The 19530-nt window shown below is 36.8% G+C and overlaps 2 protein-coding genes across 5 annotated transcripts in view; one reads left to right on the top strand and one right to left on the bottom strand.

Moving 5' to 3' along the window:
- ANKAR (ankyrin and armadillo repeat containing) overlaps positions 1-1035 on the top strand; it is an 88215-nt gene extending 87180 nt beyond the window's left edge. The window contains exon 23 of the mRNA XM_032638425.1: positions 762-1035. Within this exon, the coding sequence (XP_032494316.1) occupies positions 762-1006 (245 nt within the window). The 3' untranslated portion in view covers positions 1007-1035. The remainder of the gene's footprint in view (positions 1-761) is intronic.
- OSGEPL1 (O-sialoglycoprotein endopeptidase like 1) lies at positions 1031-18621 on the bottom strand. 4 transcript variants are annotated; one of them, XM_032638419.1, is made up of 9 exons: positions 14618-18621; positions 13052-13292; positions 8955-9342; positions 7954-8158; positions 7729-7877; positions 6469-6599; positions 6274-6345; positions 4709-4815; positions 1031-1414 (listed from the first exon to the last, which is right to left on the bottom strand). In XM_032638419.1, exons 2-8 carry the CDS (start codon positions 13270-13272, stop codon positions 4737-4739), a joined length of 1245 nt encoding a protein of 414 aa, XP_032494310.1. In that variant the 5' UTR covers positions 13273-13292; positions 14618-18621; the 3' UTR covers positions 1031-1414; positions 4709-4736. The 4 variants fall into 4 exon arrangements, with proteins under 4 accessions (XP_032494310.1, XP_032494311.1, XP_032494309.1 ...); XM_032638420.1 differs by lacking the exon at positions 1031-1414 and having other exon boundaries at positions 4657-4815; positions 8955-9049; positions 9338-9342; XM_032638418.1 differs by lacking the exon at positions 1031-1414 and having other exon boundaries at positions 4657-4815.
- Positions 18622-19530: the final 909 nt, after the last annotated feature.

Below are 19530 nucleotides of genomic sequence, written 5' to 3'. Positions count from 1 at the left end.
CGGCTGGGCCCGTGAGCCATGGCTGCTGAGCCTGCCCATCCGGAGCCTGTGCTCCGCAGCGGGAGAAGCCACGACAGTGAGAGCCCCGTGTACAGCAAAAAAAAAAAAAAAAAAAAAAAGAAAAAGAAAAGAAAAGGAAAGGAAAGAACTTCATTTATTCAGGGAGATATGAGGGAAGCTAAGTATGTGTGGGAGGCTATTATTTCTGAATATCATGGGTAGAAGAACATCTGGTTTTTGTATAGCTTCTTTAGTGTAAGAGTAATTTACATAAAAGAATAAAGCCAGTTCCATTATTCCTTCACTTTAATATTGGTTTGTGAATAACAATATGTATACCAGTAACGGTCTGATAAAGTTTTCACAGGTTTGTGGTAACATAAGAAAAAATAAGGACAATCAAATTTCTGATAAAGTTAATTTCATTCAAGTAAAGTCCTCCATTTTGAGATAATGCCTTTTACACTTTCTATTGACATTAAAATACCCCATCTTTTACAAAACAATGTTTAAAGTAGCTGGCATTTGTTCTTTCACTAGTGCCAACTTGGCCTAATAAAAAGTTGGCAACTGTATATTGATCACCACAAATTTTTGCACTCTGGCATCATCTCAAAGTCTGGAAGCTACTGATCTGTTCTCTTAGTATATTTTAGTGATGTGAAGAAAACAGAAATATATAGAACTAAAAGCAATGAGACTATACCTAGGGTTCTTAGGCTTAAGAAAGAGACACTGAATTGTGGCTCTCTAATTTTTAGGGAAAGAGCACCGAAGAAAATTAAAACCCAAAATTCAACCAAGAGATTCTTTGACTTTTATACCTCCTGTAACTAACTTCATGGGACTCTTCAAAACAAAAAAGACCACTGTTTCTCACAATATTTTTTCCTTTTCATCTGCAATTTCATCAGATATCACAACTGTATCAAGACCAAGAATAGTGCTTTTGAGCCAACTTGGGAAACATGTACAGAAAGCTAATCCGGAGCCTGCAGAAGGCTAATTAAAAACATTTTAGTGTAAAAGGATTCCTGAGCAATCTTTTAAAATTTTTTATTTTTAATTGTGGTAAAATATACATAACTGAGTAATCTTTTTGAATGGAAGTTCTTGATATTGATACTTAACAAATTTTCCTTAGCATGTCTTCTGGAATTTAACATCAGGTCAGAATTATGGTTTCAAAAAATAAGTAGAATTTTCTATAATAGAATGCCTGCACTTAAAACTATTAAGATATAGGGGCTTCCCTGGTGGCGCAGTGGTTGAGAGTCCGCCTGCCGATGCAGGGGACCTGGCTTCGTGAGGATCCCACATCCCGCGGAGCGGCTGGGCCCGTGAGCCATGGCCGCTGAGCCTGTGCATCCGGAGCCTGTGCTCCACAACGGGAAAGGCCACAACAATGAGAGGCCTGCATACAGCGAAGAAAAGAAAAATAAAGAAAAAAAAAAACTATTAAGATATAGCAACTCACACAAGTGGCACAATTAGTGTATATATCAAGTGTTAGAAACATTTTAAAATAAGAAACATTTTTAAATTGGTATGCTGGGCCAAAAAGACCTGATTCAAAGTAGCCTACATGTTAACACTCACTGTACTACCTTAAGATATTTAATGATAAATACTACAGGTACACGAGTCTTCTAAAATCTGAAATGTATGCTTTTAAAAACATTTTACTAAAGAAAAATCTGAAATCATTTCCCATCAAGCACAAAAGTATGGCTAAAAAGTGTGGCCACCACTGTTGACCATTTTCCATACGTACAGAGTATCTTTGGTTTGCAGCTGGAATAGATGACATTCTTTGTGGCTTAGAATCATGTGATGTCTTTGCCCAACCAGTATTGTTTCCAGTAGGTGCAAGTTTTGATGTATGTATGTCTGCTTCTCACATACAGCAGCAAATGGATTTGATATAAAAGCTAACTAGGTTTCAGTGGGTCCTTTAAAGAGCCACCGTTTTTCTCTGTCCACTTTGCTCAATTGTCTCTATAGTCTACCTGGGCTGCAGTGAACACATACATTAATTAGCAGTTATTTTCTCCAACATGCCTTAACATAACAGTAATGATGGTGGTGACTGCAGCTACAGGTACTCAGGGCTTTCTGTGTGCCACAGTCCAAAGCCTGTGCTCTTAACCACTGTACAATAAGAGACCTCTTTAATCTTCAAATTTGATTCAAAATTATCGCTTTGAGTCACAACTTCCTGGTGGAATTCTGAGAACAATGGCATATTTTATACTAGAAAGGGATAAATAATTCAAATGATACAAACCTGTGTCATTTATTCAGCACTGTTAATTCATATCATTGGAAACATTAAACCTCTCTAGACATTCAAAAGATAAAAGCCTTTAGACAGCAAACTTTGAGCTTTAAAACTGGCTTCAGGTGGTTTCAAAGTTGATGATCAGGGTTTTTTTGCATTCAATAACATAGACATTTCCTGAGTATCTAGGCCTAGCCGGGCCAACCTACCACGCTTAAAACTTTACAGTATTTCTCCTTAAGTACAGCCCCAAAGCACAGATTACGTTTATTACCCTGCACTTGCTTTTTATTTTTAAAAATTATACGTAAGATGAGAAAGGCCTCAATATATAGAGAGTTTCAGCAAATTGCCTGCCTCTTACCTGTACTATAAGCTAACTGGCACACATGCTTGCCAATATAGAGTTCAATGTTTCTCCCTTTCTCTTCCTTCTGGCTAAATACTGAAAGACCTAAATATATGGAATGCTTCCAGAATTTGCTTGTTTTTTTTATCTGTAGTTTACCTGATTTATATCATGAACTTAATTTTGACATGTGTGTTTGTAGCATCTGGAATAGTTTTGATACTTTGAAATTTTAAGAACTTAGATTATAGATATTCCTATTTTATTTATTTATTTGGCTGCATTGGGTCTTCGTTTCTGTGCGAGGGCTTTCTCTGCTTGCAGCGAGCAGGGGCCACTCTTCATCGCGGTGCGCGGGCCTCTCACTGTCGCGGCCTCTCCTGTTGTGGAGCACAGGCTCCAGATGCACAGGCTCAGTAGTTGTGGCTCATGGGCCCAGTTGCTCCGTGGCATGTGGGATCCTCCCAGACCAGGGCTTGAACCCGTGTCCCCTGCATTGGCAGGCAGACTCAACCACTGCGCCACCAGGGAAGCCTGATATTCCTATTTTATAAAATTTGTGATGGTGGGAAAAAATTTTGGTCAATTTTCTTCATTAGTTTATATGCACTCTTATTGTAACAGTCAAAGGAAATACACTTTCTGTGAATTTAGATTCACATGATACAGAATACAAATCCAAATGTAAAAGGTGAATTCACAAACTAATAGTTTCTTCTAAATTATAGTTACAAACCAATTATATCATACCTATACCTCAACATCAAAGAATGTAAGCTTTATAAATGTTGCTGTTTCTATATGTTCTCTCATATAAATTATATTTCCAGGATAAAATGGAGGATCATAAAGCAATATCCTACGATCACAATTCTAGAAAAAAGAATTACTTATGGAATTTCCCAAAAGGGAAGGTCACCATAAGGAAGGATTAAAATAAGAAATCTTTTCATTCTAGATTTTTATCCTTAACCTCTAGTTTCTCAATAAAGCAAGTCACTGATTAGAAAATTAACAATTTGATCCAGTATGGATGATGTAACATAGCAAAATCTCTCAAAGGACATTAAATAGTTAGTAGTATCATCCTTATATTCAAAGGACAGTACATTCAGTTATTTTAATCTGGGCAGAAAAAAAGTCATAATATCTGCAGTAAAAGTCAGAGTCAAAGGACGTTACCCAAAAATAAAACAGCCCTTTTCACCTCATATATTTTCACTGATTAAATATACTTTCTAAAATAATGAATGTGAATAGATGTGGGCAACTAAAAAGTACAATATACACTCGAGGGATTACTTGCATGTCATATTTCTTTTCTTTCTTTTTTTTTTTTTTTTTTGAGGTATGCGGGCCTCTCACTGTTGTGGCCCCTCCTGTTGCGGAGCACAGGCTCCGGATGCACAGGCTCAGCGGCCATGGCTCACGGGCCCAGCTGCTCCGCGGCACGTGGGATCTTCCCAGACCTGGGCACGAACCCGTGTCCCCTGCATTGGCAGGCGGACTCTCAACCACTGCGCCACCAGGGAAGCCCATGCTTCCCTGGTGTCATATTTCTTAAAATGTCATATTTCTTAAAATCCCATTTTAAGAAATGTATAGAAATCCCATTTGCTCCAGAGAAGATACCGAATAATATATATATTTTTATAATTACTAATATATATTCTTTTGTTTTGATTTAGAATTCTTGAGTTGACATGACTTTGACCTGGCTACCTTTCTAAAATTGCTCTCTCATTAGAAAAGTCAGGGTGATGTATCCTGATATGAAAAAGGGGGGTAAAGATCTATGCCTGTATAATATGGGGCCAGGATTTAGCAGAATTGCTATATTTTTTCCAAGGTTTTTCTTTCTACTTGCCTATATCAGTATATTCTTTTTCCCACAAGATGTTTTATTTGGTTTTTGATAATAAAAAAACCCTATACTCCCTTATAAGACTATAACATATTATTATAGTCTCTCAGAAGAACAGGTTAAACATCAAACATAAAAAGGATAACAAAGAAAGTCTTGATGAACAATTAGTATTATATATTTGATATACAAAAAATCAAAACTTTACTACTACCTTTAGGGATTTTTTTGAAAAGCAAAAATCAAATCTTCATTTTTAATCGTGGTACTTTTACGGCAGCTTCTCCAACTTCTTTTGATATATCTGCTCCAAGAGGACATCTGCATCAAAATCAGACAAATCACATTATTTCAAATTATTTTACATTATTTGTTTACTGATCTGTTACTAGCTCTGCAAACTATCTGCTTAGAATTCTGACAAACAATATATGTATCTAGTGTATAACTGATTATATGTGATGGTGGTTCTTGAATCCATAAAAATACAATAGGACCTCAAACCAGAATAATGGGTGAAGGAAGGCTAGAAATCTAAATTGGACAATTTTTTAAAACCACTTTGAGGTATAACTGACCTGTTAAAAGCTATACATATTTAATGCATACAATTCAATGAGTTTGGGGTTGAGATGTTTTTGAAAGAGTTCTCTCTCACATACTGTAAATAAATAAAAACTTGAAACAGAAAAAAATAACAAAAAGTTGCCTTATAATGCTCTACAAAGCTAACAGGGTAAAAACAGTTTACCATACAAAGTCAGACCTGCATTTATTCCAACTTCAGAAATTCTCCAGGTTTCAAAAGCTAGCTTGCTCGTTTTCTACCTTCCTTTGTCACTGGTGGCAGGAGAGGTCTTGATCCTACCCTCTTTCTCTGTTCTTCCTCAGTAAATACTTTTGGCCTCAGATTTCTGCTTTTGTACAATGTTGCCCTTTACAAAGCTTCAAATGGACCCCAACCTAAAAAAAGCCATCATCTCCAGCCTCAACACTGCCCACAAGAAGGCAGTGTTGGATCAGATGGTAGATTCTACCTGAGGCTAGGCCATCAACTTAAGCGATTCTTTCTACTAGTAGTTTAGTCACTACTAACTAAACTCTGTTCATTTATGATCAGCCTTAATAGTCTATGATTCACATAGGTATAGTTATGTACTAAAATGCTGAAAAGTTTAAAACAGCAGATGAAACACTGTTGAAAATAGAATTATGTTAGATTATGAAACATAATCATGCTTCACTGTTTTTACTATTCCAGAATTAGCTTAAGACCAGAACTTGATAACAAATTGAAAAACTGTGCTACTCCTAGGAACTTTGATTTGGGAGAGGAAATAAGGCTTGCAGAAAACAGCTATCTTTTGGCCATTTCTCAGCTGCCTGTGGAGAAGTATACTCACAACCCAGTCTCACACCTGAATGCTTTTTGCACATTTTCCTTAAGTTTCCAGCACGGCAGCTGATGCTGAGATGGTCCTAACACTGCAAAAGTCCAGGTCATGGACATGGTTGCCATTCTGGTCCCCAATGAGGGAATTCATCATCCTTACCCACTGCCTGTTTCTAACCTATGCTTTGTCAACATTTATATAATTTAAGCTATAACAAAAATATTTCTTATAGGGTATCTAACGCTTAGGTTAGATGAAAAAAATTAATGTACTCTTTCTTCAAGTACCACCAGAGTGTCAATGAAAACCTCAAATATAAAAGCAAAATCCAGGCTTTGACTTTTACAATGCAACTTGCATAAAGATTATGAATGGTACCACATACTTTGGCTCATAGCGGATGCCTTCTGTGCTGTGTAAAATGCCCAAGCCAGCACGCAATCTTTCAACACCGTTCCTAAATAAGAATCAATAAAAATAAAATAACTAGCCCAAGATTTAAAGGAAGAAAATTTAACATGATGAAATGGCAATTAATATTCACATAATTATGAGTGAAGCACAAGCATCCATGGCTTACCACGCAATCATAACGCCGTTGTCAGTGCACAGTCTGGGAGGAGGACACAACAAAGTGCATTGTGTTGCATCTGTCACGATTTCCAGAGCTTTTCGGATATGTAAGTTACTTGCAACGCCTCCAGATACAACCTGAAAAAGTTGAGAAAACCAAAATTAACAAATATCACACATGAATATGAGCTAAGCTGTGAGCTAAACCTGGGGAAATTACCAGCATTATACAATAAGACAATATCACATTTTGGTAGGTGGGTAATGAGCAAGTGATATATCTATATAATAAACATTTGCAAAAGAAACAAAAGTCACCAACAATTTCAATATTACCATATGATCACTTTCATTTTTGTATTTTCTTCTGACCCTTTTCTCATTACAATCATAGTACAGTATTTTAGACCCTGCAGTTTTCACTTATAAGCATTTTTTTCATTTTACTACATAATTCTTAAACTATTACCTTTGATATTTATGTAATATTCCATTTTGTGAACCTACCATTTAAATATTTTTCTCTTTACAATTTTCCAAAGAATGAAGTTTAAGATACACAGGAAATTTATCAAGGCTTTTAAGCACATTTAAAGGGATTTCATCAAAGGAACATAAATCTGAAGGAAACAGCCTATTTTTCCTTCAATAATGACAGCAGTTATACTGCATTTTGTTTCATACTGTAAACCCTCTTTTAAATTCAGTAAGATGCAGCCTTGAACCTTTTTGCCACACAGGCTGTACAGATGTCCTATAAAGCTGCCAGGCCTGTACAGGGAATGGCTGTTAAAAGTTTTGTTTTGTTTTGTTTTTAATTAATTATTTATTTATTTATGGCTGCATTGGGTCTTCGTTGCTGCACGTGGGCTTTCTTTAGTTGCGGCGAGAGGTCTTCTCATTGCGGTGGCTTCTCTTGTTGCGAAGCACGGGCTCCAGGCGCGCGGGCTCAGTAGTTGTGGCTCACTGGTTCTAGAGCACAGGCTCAGTAGTCGTGGTGCACGGGCTTAGCAGCTTTGTGGCATGTGGGATCTTCCCAGACCGAGGCTCGAACTCATGTCACCTGTGTTGGCAGGCGGATTCTTAACCACTGCACCACCAGGGAAATCCCAATGGCTGTTAGTTTTTATTCTACGTGATTTCATACTGTCTGGGATAGCATATGGCATAAAGATCTTTTCATCCTATGCTTAGGGTCAATTAATCTATGGGAAGAAAAGTAACATACTGTAAAGGATTACTACTATTCTAAAATTACAAAACTTACCAGTACTGCATTACTTTGACAAAACAAGTCTCTCTGCTTGCAAAATAGAATAGCACGATGTGTTCTTTTTGCAATGTGGCAGGCTACTGTGTGCTGTACTGCAGCAGCAATATCTGCAGCTGAAGACAGGATTTGCCCCTTCTCAATACCTGCAGGAATGAGCAGGTATTTTTAGGTACAATCCAGTATTACTTATTTGTCCAACTTTACTAATTAGAAATATACCTTCTTCTTTTTCCTTTTGCATTATCATCTTATCAATAATGTGACGAAGTCCAGAAAAAGAAAAGTCACAATTTTTAGCATGTTGCATGGGAGGTTTGAAATCAAAATGCAGTCTATTTCCCTGTTTGGCCAAATGTTCTATAGCCTTCCCACCACTCATGGTGGAGCACTCTGGATGTTTTATTAAAGAAAGTCTTCTTGCTACCTATCAAAAACAAACAAAAATTTTTGTAATGTCATGAAACTGTACATTTTGAAACCAGGGTGCAAAGGAAATGAATTTTACCCTGGGTGAATAAGACATGCAATACTTTTACAAACATGGACCAGAGCTGGTGGTCAGTCAAGACAGACAATCTTGCTGTTTCTGACAACCTGATCAATAGTGGCCAATCACTGCCTTCCTATCTACTTTTGCTCTTCTACTGGGGATGGAAAATAGGTTTGAAAATGACAATGACTGCTTAATGATGAACTTCAAAAATAAGAACCTGTCCTATTTCTTCCAATCATTTCAGCTGTTGGCAACAGGTTTTTTTTTTATAAGGCAGTAGGCTTTAAGATTCTAAAACAAAGGAAAAGAAATCTGCTTGTCAGTGGTGTCAGCAATTGTAACATTTAATAATAGAACTTTGTGCATCTTTAATGTCCTTATGTTATCTTTATATATCCTCTTTTTTCACTTTTTAAAGGTACATTACACTTCACAAAGCACTTTCTTTCATATATTATGTTATTTGATTAAAAAAAGTGTATATACAAACCATTTGAGCCTTTATATACTGATGTAAACCTCATATCATTTTATTCGGAATGGGTAAGAAGGGATCTTTTATAAAATTATGTACTACTCTTTTTTTGTTTACTACTGCACATAAGTTTTTTCAGTCTAATATTATTCAGAAATATTTAGATGAATAGCAGTAGTGTATCTATTACTATTTAGCTGAAATAGACACCTTAACAAAAAAGAATAGAGATATTAATTCTTAAATAATTACCTTGTCAAGCATGTCACCTGGCGCTATATCCAAAGACTTTCCAAGAAGCAGAAAATCTGAAACTCCTCTAACTAGTGCCAAAAGGCAATGACCTCCTGAAATCAAAAGAACTAAAAAAGGAAATTCTACTTTATTTGTCAACCTAATAGTAAGTGCATGAGCCTCCATATGATGAATGGGAATGAAGGGCTTTTTTAACTGGTCTACCAGTTGTAAGCTAAATGATAAGCCTACACCCAAGCTTAAAGCAAGTCCTGGTTTTATGGTAGTTGCAATTGCTGAGAGTTCACTTGGAGAGACTTTACTGGCAGAGAGAGCTTCTTGCACTATGCGTTGAATATTTTCTCTATGAAGCTGTTGAGCTACTGGAGGAATAATCCCACCTGTTCTGAAAGATATAAAAAAAACAGCTTTTTATAATTTTAAGATTATAAAAATAGAGAAAGAAAAAGTATATATTATAGCTGAAGCCATGTTTTCAAATTAACCATTATATAGCTAAACACATTAGTAAGTCAAGTATTTTCAAAGTATGTGTGCCTTATAATGTACAGTACATTATAAGAACTCACCATGCAGTGATTAAGGATGTTATTTAATGTCTCTAACTTTTCAAAACTGTATACAACAAACTCCTATGGATTTGTTTCTTGATAAATGAAACCACCAAAATAATTTTGAGAAGCATTCTAAGGAAGGAGTCTTGAATAAGGAAAGGACAGGATAAAACTGGATTTTAGGAAAATTAATCTATCTGACTGGAAGAAAAGAAATACAGAGAGAAACATGAAGACAGTTTTGTGAAGAAGACGAGTTTATTTTTAAACACACTGCACTTGAGCTCATGGTAGGACAGCAGACAGCTTGAAATCCTGAAATAAAGTTTGGGAATCCAGTGTTTAATTGGATTGGTAATTTTGATTTTTGGTCCATATAGGACAAGCAGTGGATGACCACTCCAAATGTCAAGAATAAAGAATTAGAAGGCAAAGTTGTTAGCAAAAAATTAGCCAGCATGTGACTGATCAGAAAGGCAGAGCAAAAATATAGAGGGTCTGCAAGATGTACCTCTAATCTCAAAAAAAAACCCTTCAAATATTGATGTTGTAAGATCTATATACATGGCATTCAATGAATATTTAATAGTTAAAATATGTACTGTGTCAGTCAATGAGGGCAATATTTAAAAGAAATGATCTTATTTCAACACATCCATAATATAATACCATTTTCCTTAATTCTTCAAAGTGACTTTTTCTCCTATATTCCTCAATTCTGTTAATGGCATCAATAACCTCCTAATCACTTGGGTTTCCAGGCTTATCTTTATCTCCTTTCTTTCCCTTACTTTCCACATTTAATTAAGTTTATCACCATTGATAAGGTCAGCACTGTCCCACTGCCACCACCAAGTTCGAAAAGCTCTCATTAACTCAGTCTATTCAAAGCCTTGTAACTGTACTTCCCTAGATACATTCTCTGATCCTTGGAATTGTTCTGTATGGTGTTGCCAGAGAAAAAGCACAGTGCTGACCTCATCACTCACCTACTCAAAAGCTTTTACTTTCTTGGAATTTGGGAGACTTTAAATCCAAATCCTCTCCCTCCTACTCATTTCTTCCTCCTCCCACTTGCCCACTCCCCTTCCTTTCTGTGCCTCTTCTATGTATTATCTTCTAAGGATTATGCTAAGCATCAGAGACAGAAGAGATGAATAAGACCATGGCTTTATTCTCAAAGAATTAATTATGATTAATAAAATCATTAATTAATAATCAAATAATAATTTGTAGACAGTATGGAAAGTGGATGATTAAAGAACAAAGCTAATAAAGAGACAGTGAAACCATTTAGCCTCAAGACTGGAGCCAAGAGTCCAGGCAAGAGACAATAAGGGCTTGAACTAAGTGGAAAGTGGGAGGAAAAGTTTCAAGAAATATTTGGGAGGTAGATTTACTATGACTAGGTGACTGATTTGGGTACAGAGTGGTGAGGGAGAAGTCAAGATTGTCCTTCAGGTCTCTGGCTTGAAAGAAAGAACTCCTCTTCCAAGCAATCCTCTATTATTGCACTTTCCATGCTGTTTTACAATGACCTATTTACCTATCTGCCTTCTTCACTTTATAGTAGTAAGAGAAGTACTATTGTTACTAGTAATAGGTAGGTTTTTTTGAGCCCTTGCTATTTGTCAAGACTGCACTAAATGCTTTAAAAGAATTCACATTTAACCTTCACAACAATATTATAAGCTGGTTGTCATTATTATCCCTATTTCACAGATAAGGACACTAAGACATAGAAAATGGTGCAAGGTCTCAAAACTAGTCAGTGGCTGAACCAGAATGTAAACCACTTTATATGGTAAGCTGCTCAGAGGAAAGGATCATATATATGTACCCACAGTGCCTCAGATGCTGCCTTGCAATTGTAGGTATTCAATAAATAATGAGATGCGCTGAGGAGATGGTACCAAAGAGTTTATTTGCCTATATATTCCTCTCAAGTGACTCACGCACTAGCTAAACTAAGTGTTTGCCCAGTACTTTCTCACCTCTTTGCCTTTGCCAGTGATGCTCTCTCAGCCTACAATATTCTTTCCATCCTCTTTCATTGAAGGCCTAACTATCTCTCAAGGCCACTGACCCCTGCAACATGTCAGGTGCTATGCTGGGCACTAGGCATAGTGTAGTGGTTAATACAGACGCAGCCCCTGTCACCATGGAGCTGAGAGTCTATTGGGGGAAAGACTACATAAGTAAACAAACATAAAAATTATGAAAAGAATTATGAGGAAAATATGCAGGATATGGTATATAGAATAAACAGGGTGGGAGTACCTAATTTAGATTAAGTAGTTAGGGTAGGCCTTTCTGTGCAGCTAACATTAACATGTTCAAATGTCCAATACACCCCAAAATAATGAAAGAACTGTAAAACTGAGGCATGGTAATAAGTTACTGTCTGCACTACTTCTTTGATACTCACTTTATGCTGCCTTGCACTGCTAACTTTCCTTGTAGGTCTATATACCATGTCTCAAAGACTAGGTTAAGCTTCTTAAAGGCAAGGACTTGCTAGTATTTCACTGTGTCTTATTAAGACTTAACACAGTCCCTTTCATATAATACGTAACCATCAGAGGCCTACTCTGCCTCTTCACGTATACTATTTCTAATATCCTGTATTATTTCTGTTATGCACCCCACAATCCTATAAGATAGACATTATCTTTCCCATTTTATGGATGTGAAAACAGAATCAGAGAGGATCAGGAACTTCCCAAGTCAGAGCCAATACCAATCACTAATTCATGATTCACACACAGGTTTGTGATCTCAAAACACCAAACCTTTTCACTATTCAGATGTTGTAAATTAATGGCTTGACGGCATATCTGAACTGTATGGTATTTTAATATATTTGAATTACCTACTAATTTTTAAAATCTGGGAGATATTACCATAACATTCTGGATTTCCATTTTCTCTTGAAAATTCTGATAATCAAATAACATAAGGCCTACATTCTTGCATGGCAACAACTGGCTGGAGCTGAGTAGTGACCTCCTATAGATATTTTCCACATTATACCCAGCCCACCTATTTATGTAACCTGCCTGGTGGCCCTCTGGAAAAATCTGCGTTTATAAACCTGGCACCATTCTGTGCTTTAATACAACAGTATATTGTTATTTAAGTACCAATATGAATTATATGTGTAAATGTGAATAGGATTTTCTTTTGCAGTGATTAACACAGGCTAGAGGTCAGGTCATACTTTCCTAGGACTTCAGTTGAGACCATGAAACATAACAGGTGGACGAAAGAGAAAAAGGCATGAGGGGAAATCATGGATAAATATTGGAGTTTAGCTTCTTTTTGGCAACAGGATTAGCTAAGGTTGGGACCTTATTGTGGAGCTCCTTAAAAGCCAGGTTGAGGGGCTTAAGGTTTTCTATGGCAGTTATTAGAAACTTTTGCATGAAAGAAGAAATTAGTTCTTAAAATTTAACTTTTGTATGTAATAAATAAAAAAAAAATTATTTCATTTTATTTTTCCAAAAAAAAGTGGAAACTACCAAGATAATGTCTACTCACTTTAAATGAACTTCGGTTTGGGAATGTATTGCTTCTCCCAAAACATTTCCGGTTTCATCCACCACAGCAGCTGCTGTATCATCACAACTGGTTTCAATTCCCAAAACTAGTTTATGAAGAAATCGTTTTCCAGGATGAAAATGAAAACTTCTTAGAAATTCATACATATTCCTTTTTGATGGTTTAGAAAAAACTCCTGCTGTCTTATTCAATATTAGCATATTTACTGTATAGATAATTCCTGGAAAAGAATTAAAGAAACAAACTATTATTTGGAACTGACATTAGCCACTAGCCCATTCAGTAAAGCAAAATTCCAAAAACTTGGTTTATTTTTCAATATATAGTTTTATAAAAATTTAGGAAAGGTTTGTAAAAGTCAGCAAAAAAATTTTAGTCTGTAGAAATCCGTTAATATAAATAACAGTATGAATGAATATAATGCTCTTTAAGAGGGAAAACGGGAAGTTAGATATAAAATTTTTATTATTACTATTACTTGCATGCTGTTCTTACCAAACTATTGATTATTCTTTATAAAACAGCTAATGTTACAGTACAACAGCTGCATGGATAGTCTTTTGAAAAGTGTTATTCATTTTTTATAGCTAAAATTAAGACAAAATGTGGTTTAAAAAAAATCAATAAGGGCAAAATGGAACTGATGAAAATCAATGCATTCCATTTCCTAGAAACACCTTTCAAAAGAAAAATTTAATCATTTGGTCGGAAAACAATAGTTCACATAAAACACAAAGTAAGATTTAGTCGTCTAAGTTTAGAAACAAGTGTTCTCATAAAGCTCATCTTTTTGCCTGAGCGGCCATGGCTCACGGGCCTAGCCGCTCCGCGGGATGTGGGATCTTCGCGGACCGGGGCACGAACCCGTGTCCCCTGCATCGGCAGGCGGACTCTCAACCACTGCGCCACCAGGGAAGCCCTCATAAAGCTCATTTTAAAAGAGCATCTCAACTAAAACGACCGTAACCTAATACCTATTTTATCCATTAATTACAATTGTTTGAATTAAATCTCTATTTTTGCCACAGGTTTATCATAATAGGGATCTCCCCAAATCTTCTTTGCCCCCAATAACAGCAGTCCATCATTAAAGCACCCTGATTTTTTCACACTGCCAAATATCTAGTCTCATGCCTCCCAAATCACCTGTTCTAGAACCTTCTAGATATTTAAGTAGGCTCTTTCCCTATCACACTAATGGACAAAATGGAAAAAAATAAAAGAGCGAATATTGGAACTTTTATTGTTCCACAGGAGCAGAGGGCATCCAGGGATTAGAGATAAGCGACCTATTCACAGAGGACCCCTGCAGAGGATGCAGCCCCAACAGACGCGCCACGAGAAATTAGACTTATAGTCACTAAATCCAGCCAAGGAGGCTTGTGCGAAGCCCTCCTCGTTCGGGCCAGGAAGGATCCCAAGCGAACCCTGGGCACTTGGCCAGCGCTGGTCTCTGTCTGCTCTAAGGCGAGGGACTCTGACTGGAACCGCTTTTCCAGGCGCGCGAAAGCATCAGTGGAGAGAGGGCTGAGCTGTTTCACCCACCTTCCTCGTGAACGACAGTAACTAGTACTCATCTACTTCCCGCAGCAAAGCCGATCGACCGCCCTTTCCTAGGTGCAAGGAAGCCCGAACCTGTCGCCCCGGAAGTGATGTCATCAACACGGAGCCCGCGTCCCGTCGCCAGGGTCAGCTGGTATTCTCCTAGAAGGCGTCACTCTTCGAGTAAATATAAGCACAAAGGTGCTCATTCCCCAGATCGTGCGCTCAAGCAATTCTCCCAGATTTGTAGGTAAGAATTCTATAAGGTCACACGGCTAGTGACTGATCTAGTGGAGACCGAGCACAGATTCGACTACATAACATTTAGTTCTAAACACTATGCTACGTTAAAAGAAAAAAAATTTTTGCCTTAGGCTGGAACTTGGACACCACTGAGAGAAAAGTATGACTTTGCTTACTCTGGAGGTAAAGTATGTACGTCAGCATAGTATGTACCTCCTTGTACCTCTTGTACCTCCTTCAGTCTTCTTTTGTTTTTATTTGTATGTGAACTTGTTACCATTTGAATAGATTTATCCCAATCTGTTTTTCTTCCCTGCTAGGCGCTAAGATTTTACTGAACAAGGACTTTATAAATGTAAGGTTGGACAGGGCTGGCACATGTATCTGCGCCTTGCATGGTGTGAAGTTCTTGGTATGAGGTAGGGAAGTCACAGTTATGGTCTAGTGGCACATGTGTAATTCATGATTTCCAGATATGTAAATTTATAATTATCAGGACATCAGTAAGAATTTTTAAGGTAGAACTTAGGTTTATCAAAAATTTCATTTATGTGACAATAATAACTATAATAAACAATAAAGTGGCACTTACTATGTGCCAGGCACTGTTGCAGATTAATTAATCCTCACAACAATCGCATGAAGTAGTTACTGTCCTCATTTTGCAGATGAGACAACTGGACCATAGAGTTTGGGTGATTTGCAGATTACACAGCTTGTAAGTGCAGAGCTAGTATTAGAAGTCAGGCCATCTGCTCTGGAGTCTGTTTTCAAACTGACAGAAGATTAAATAGTTCATATTTTCCCTAGGATGTGTTGTTGACCCAAAAGAGGAAAAAAGAAAACTTAAGACCTAAAGGTTAAGAAAAAGTAGTCATCCTGATTGCATATGATAGGTCAGGAGTTATTTTCTAATACACTGTGATCTATTCTGAACATATCCTGTCTGGCACTGTTTTTCTTGCAACTTTAATTACTTTGTTCCAGTACTCTCCTGTGCTGTCAAGAGTTATCCCTGTTGTGTTTGGTAGTATCAATAGTAGAATCCTTAACTGGGCACTCTTGGCTGGTGCTGAGTCTGAATGCTGCATTATGTGAAAGAGCCAAACTTTAGGACACATTAGGAAGATATTTTATTCTTTGAGTGCATGTGGGTGGTAGAAAGAAGTGGTACTTACACCAGGTCCCACATATTTGGCAAGTGAAGGTATAAAGCTTCCATGTTCTTTATCGTACTGGAGAAGTTATTGCGGGAAAGGAATGCTCTCTGGGGCTTGTCTGAGCTTTCATGCAGATCACATCATATGGTTTGAATGCCACATTCATGGGCGTTCTCAAGAAAATATGGCTTAACCACTGGAACTTCAGCTTGAATTGAAAGCTCTGAATCTAAATATGTTCACTTTGTCTCTGCTATTGCTTAGCTTTCCATTTGTAAACTTAAGAGGAAAACTTTATATAGAAGAATCTCTACAATACTCATTCCCTAATTATGTCTTACTAAACTGGATTTCATTTTCACATATCACATATTTATTGGTTCTTTCCTTTGTGCTAGGCAGTTTATTAGTTGTTAGGGATCAAAGATAAAATCCATTTTCTATTTTCAAGGAACTGAGTCTAATAATAGGCAATTACAATACAGCATTATGGAAAATGTGCATTGAGAGAAAAGTTGCAGGGGAAGGCGGTATCCACAGTCTAGCAGGACCATGGTGTGATGACTGGGTTTCAACATCTGATTCTTTTCTTAGGTTGAAATTGGTTTATCAGATCTGGAAGTGACTGGACTCTGTAGTGCTGAGTCACACACTCAATTTGCTAAGAAACTGCTATGTAAAACCCATAATACTAATGTATTAACAAGAGAAATGATGGAGGGTCTAGGATAGTTGAGCTTGCTGATCCTTACCTTCTCTGTGTTGATCAAATTACAATGAAAGCCAGATCCAAATTATAACGATTGTTTAGCACAATGGAATGGAAGCAATAGAAATGAGTTTGGTGCTTTTAACAGCTAATATTTCAGGCCTGATGCACCCCTCTCCACTTGAGTCACATACCTGCCTTATGTTCTTCATAGGTTGGATTGTGCTAAAAATACACTGTCATTTGCCTTTCTCTTTTTAAAGTTTCTTTGCTGACAAATATTTTTTGATGTGGAACATTCTTTCATTAATGGTAATACCATCAATCAGGTATCATCTTTGGAAGATATTTTGCTTTTTATTTCGTTTGCAGAATGATTATGCTTATTTTACAAATTTACTGCTTTTTAAAAATTGTGTTAAAATATATGTTAACAAAATCACCATTTTAAACAGTTCAGTGGCAATAAGTACATTCACATTGTTGTGCAGTGGTCACTACCATCCATCTCCAAAACTTCTTCATCTTCCCCAGCTGAAACTCTGTATCCATTAAACACTAATTTCCCATTTCCCTTTCATCTCAGCCCCTGGCAACCACCATTCTTTCTGTCCTTATGACTTTGACTACTCTAGGTACCTCATGTAAGTGGGCTCACACGGTACTTGTCCTTTCGTGACTGGCTTATTTCACTTAGCATTAATGTCAAGGTTCATCCAGTGTGGTAGTATGTCTCAGAATTTCCTTCCTTTTAAAGCTAAATAATATTCCATTGTGTACATACACCATATTTTGTTTATGCATTCATCTGACAGTGGACACTTCGGTTACCTCCACCTTCTGACCGTTATGAATAGTGCTGGTATAAACGTGGATCGTACAAGTATCTTTTCAAGTCCCTGCTTTCACTTCTTTGGGATATATACCCAGAAGTGGAATTGCTGGATCATATGGTAATTGTGTTTATTTTTTTGAGAGTTTGCCATACTCAGATGACCTTATTTTTCAAGTGTGTGGGGTCTACATGTTTTGGCAGTAGAGGGAGAGGGTGAATTTCTTTGTTGCTTCCGTAAACTCCCTATGACCATTAAGCACCATGATAGAAGCATGCGTTTGATAATTCAAAGGAGGGACAGATGTTTCAAAGCAGGATCACTGTATCAGGTTTTCACGTAGTAGCTGGTATACTCGTATTTTCCTGGGCAATAGCCAATAAATCATCTGCTCTTCTGTTTCCATTTAAAAAATTACAAAATGAAGAAGATAATGCATGCTTATCTTGCAAAATCTTCAAGTTTTTCAAAAAAGTGTTGTCAAAAAATTTATAACTATATAGTTGGAAAGTCAGAATATTTATATATTATAAAATTCCTCTCATATTTTAGAGTTCATTCCAGTGTTAATGATGTAATTTCCTTACTTATATGCTTGAATTTGAGAAGAATGTATTTTTATCAATGTAATTATGCAGTTAAAGGACATAGTAATAAAATTGGCTTATCTGCTAACTTAAAATTATATAGAACTTTAGAGCTACAGGTTGAGCCACTTTCATAACCATTAGTTGCTTATTAAAGACTTGAATGAGTCAAGAAATAGAATAAATTACACTGCTATACTGAACATAAAATAAAATCCAAATATATTTTTACTAAACTATTTTTTAATTATGAAATATTTTAGATTATGAAAAAGTGTCAAGAATAATATAATCAACTTTTGTGAACCCAACACCCAATTTAAGAGCTAAAGTATCACCCAATACAGTTGAGCTTTCTGGGTATTGTATACCCAAGATATTCCGTATTCTAAATTTGATGTTTATAATTCTTATACATTCACCTGTAGCTAAACAAAAGCTTTTAAACCCCATATAACAAACTATCTGCTGAATCATTTTTTTTTTTTTTTTTTTTTTTTGGGTACGCGGGCCTCTCACTGTTGCGGCCTCTCCCGCCGCGGAGCACAGGCTCCGGACGCACAGGCTCAGCGGCCATGGCTCACGGGTCCAGCCGCTCCGCGGCATGTGGGATCCTCCCGGACCGGGGCACGAACCTGTGTCCCCTGCATCGGCAGGCGGACTCTCAACCACTGCGCCACCAGGGAAGCCCATGCTGAATCATTTTTAACTGGAACTGAAATCAGGGAGTAAAATAAAAACCTGAGACATCTCACTTTTTGACATCAAGCAAAATAAAGGGTTTATCTTTGCTATTCTCTTACCTACCTTACTTCCCTGCCCAGTGCTACTCAAAAATTCCTTTTATTTTACCTAGACTTGTCTTCCCACTACTAAATTTGTTTACATTTCCAACATCAATATGTAATATCCATGTAACTGTTTTGGGAATTACACTTTTCTATCTGTCCTGTTAGAAAGAAAACTGCATTGGTCTATACTGGGTTGCTGCATTTGTCTTTTGCAGGATTAGCATGAGGGTGTTTTGGAGTCATATTTACTAGTGATATATACTAAAATAGGAAACATACTATAAGAGAAATATATTGCATGAGAAGATTCACCTTCAGCTAGACAAGATGAATCAATAGGCTAAAATCTAACAACATGGGGATCTGTAGAAAAAATAAGAAATCTTAGACTTTGTTTTAATAAATCCATTAAATACGTACATGAAGGGAAAGCCACCATTGAACAGCACTACACGTTGGGACTTGAGGTTTTAGAGACCATAAAGTGAATCAGTGATACGTGGCTCTCAAAATAGCTAAAATAATAGGCTGCATTAAAGATAAAAAGTATCCAGAACAAGGGAAGTGGTACTGTTGTAGTGACATCACATCTA

The sequence above is a fragment of the Phocoena sinus genome, chromosome 7 (assembly GCF_008692025.1).
Source record: "Phocoena sinus isolate mPhoSin1 chromosome 7, mPhoSin1.pri, whole genome shotgun sequence".
Classification (NCBI taxonomy): Eukaryota; Metazoa; Chordata; class Mammalia; order Artiodactyla; family Phocoenidae; genus Phocoena; species Phocoena sinus.
This window is presented reverse-complemented; position numbering and strand designations above follow the sequence as displayed.

What these genes read in the sequence shown, in the direction of transcription:
- OSGEPL1 (XM_032638419.1), bottom strand. Translation starts at nt 13,272, where the DNA reads ATGCTAATATTGAATAAGACAGCAGGAGTTTTTTCTAAACCATCAAAA. An exon ending in GTCAAAGTAATGCAGTACTG is followed by an intron (nt 6,600 to 7,728) that starts GTAAGTTTTGTA and finishes CAACTTTTTCAG; the next exon opens with GTTGTATCTGGAGGCGTTGC. An exon ending in AACGGCGTTATGATTGCGTG is followed by an intron (nt 6,346 to 6,468) that starts GTAAGCCATGGA and finishes ATTCTTATTTAG; the next exon opens with GAACGGTGTTGAAAGATTGC.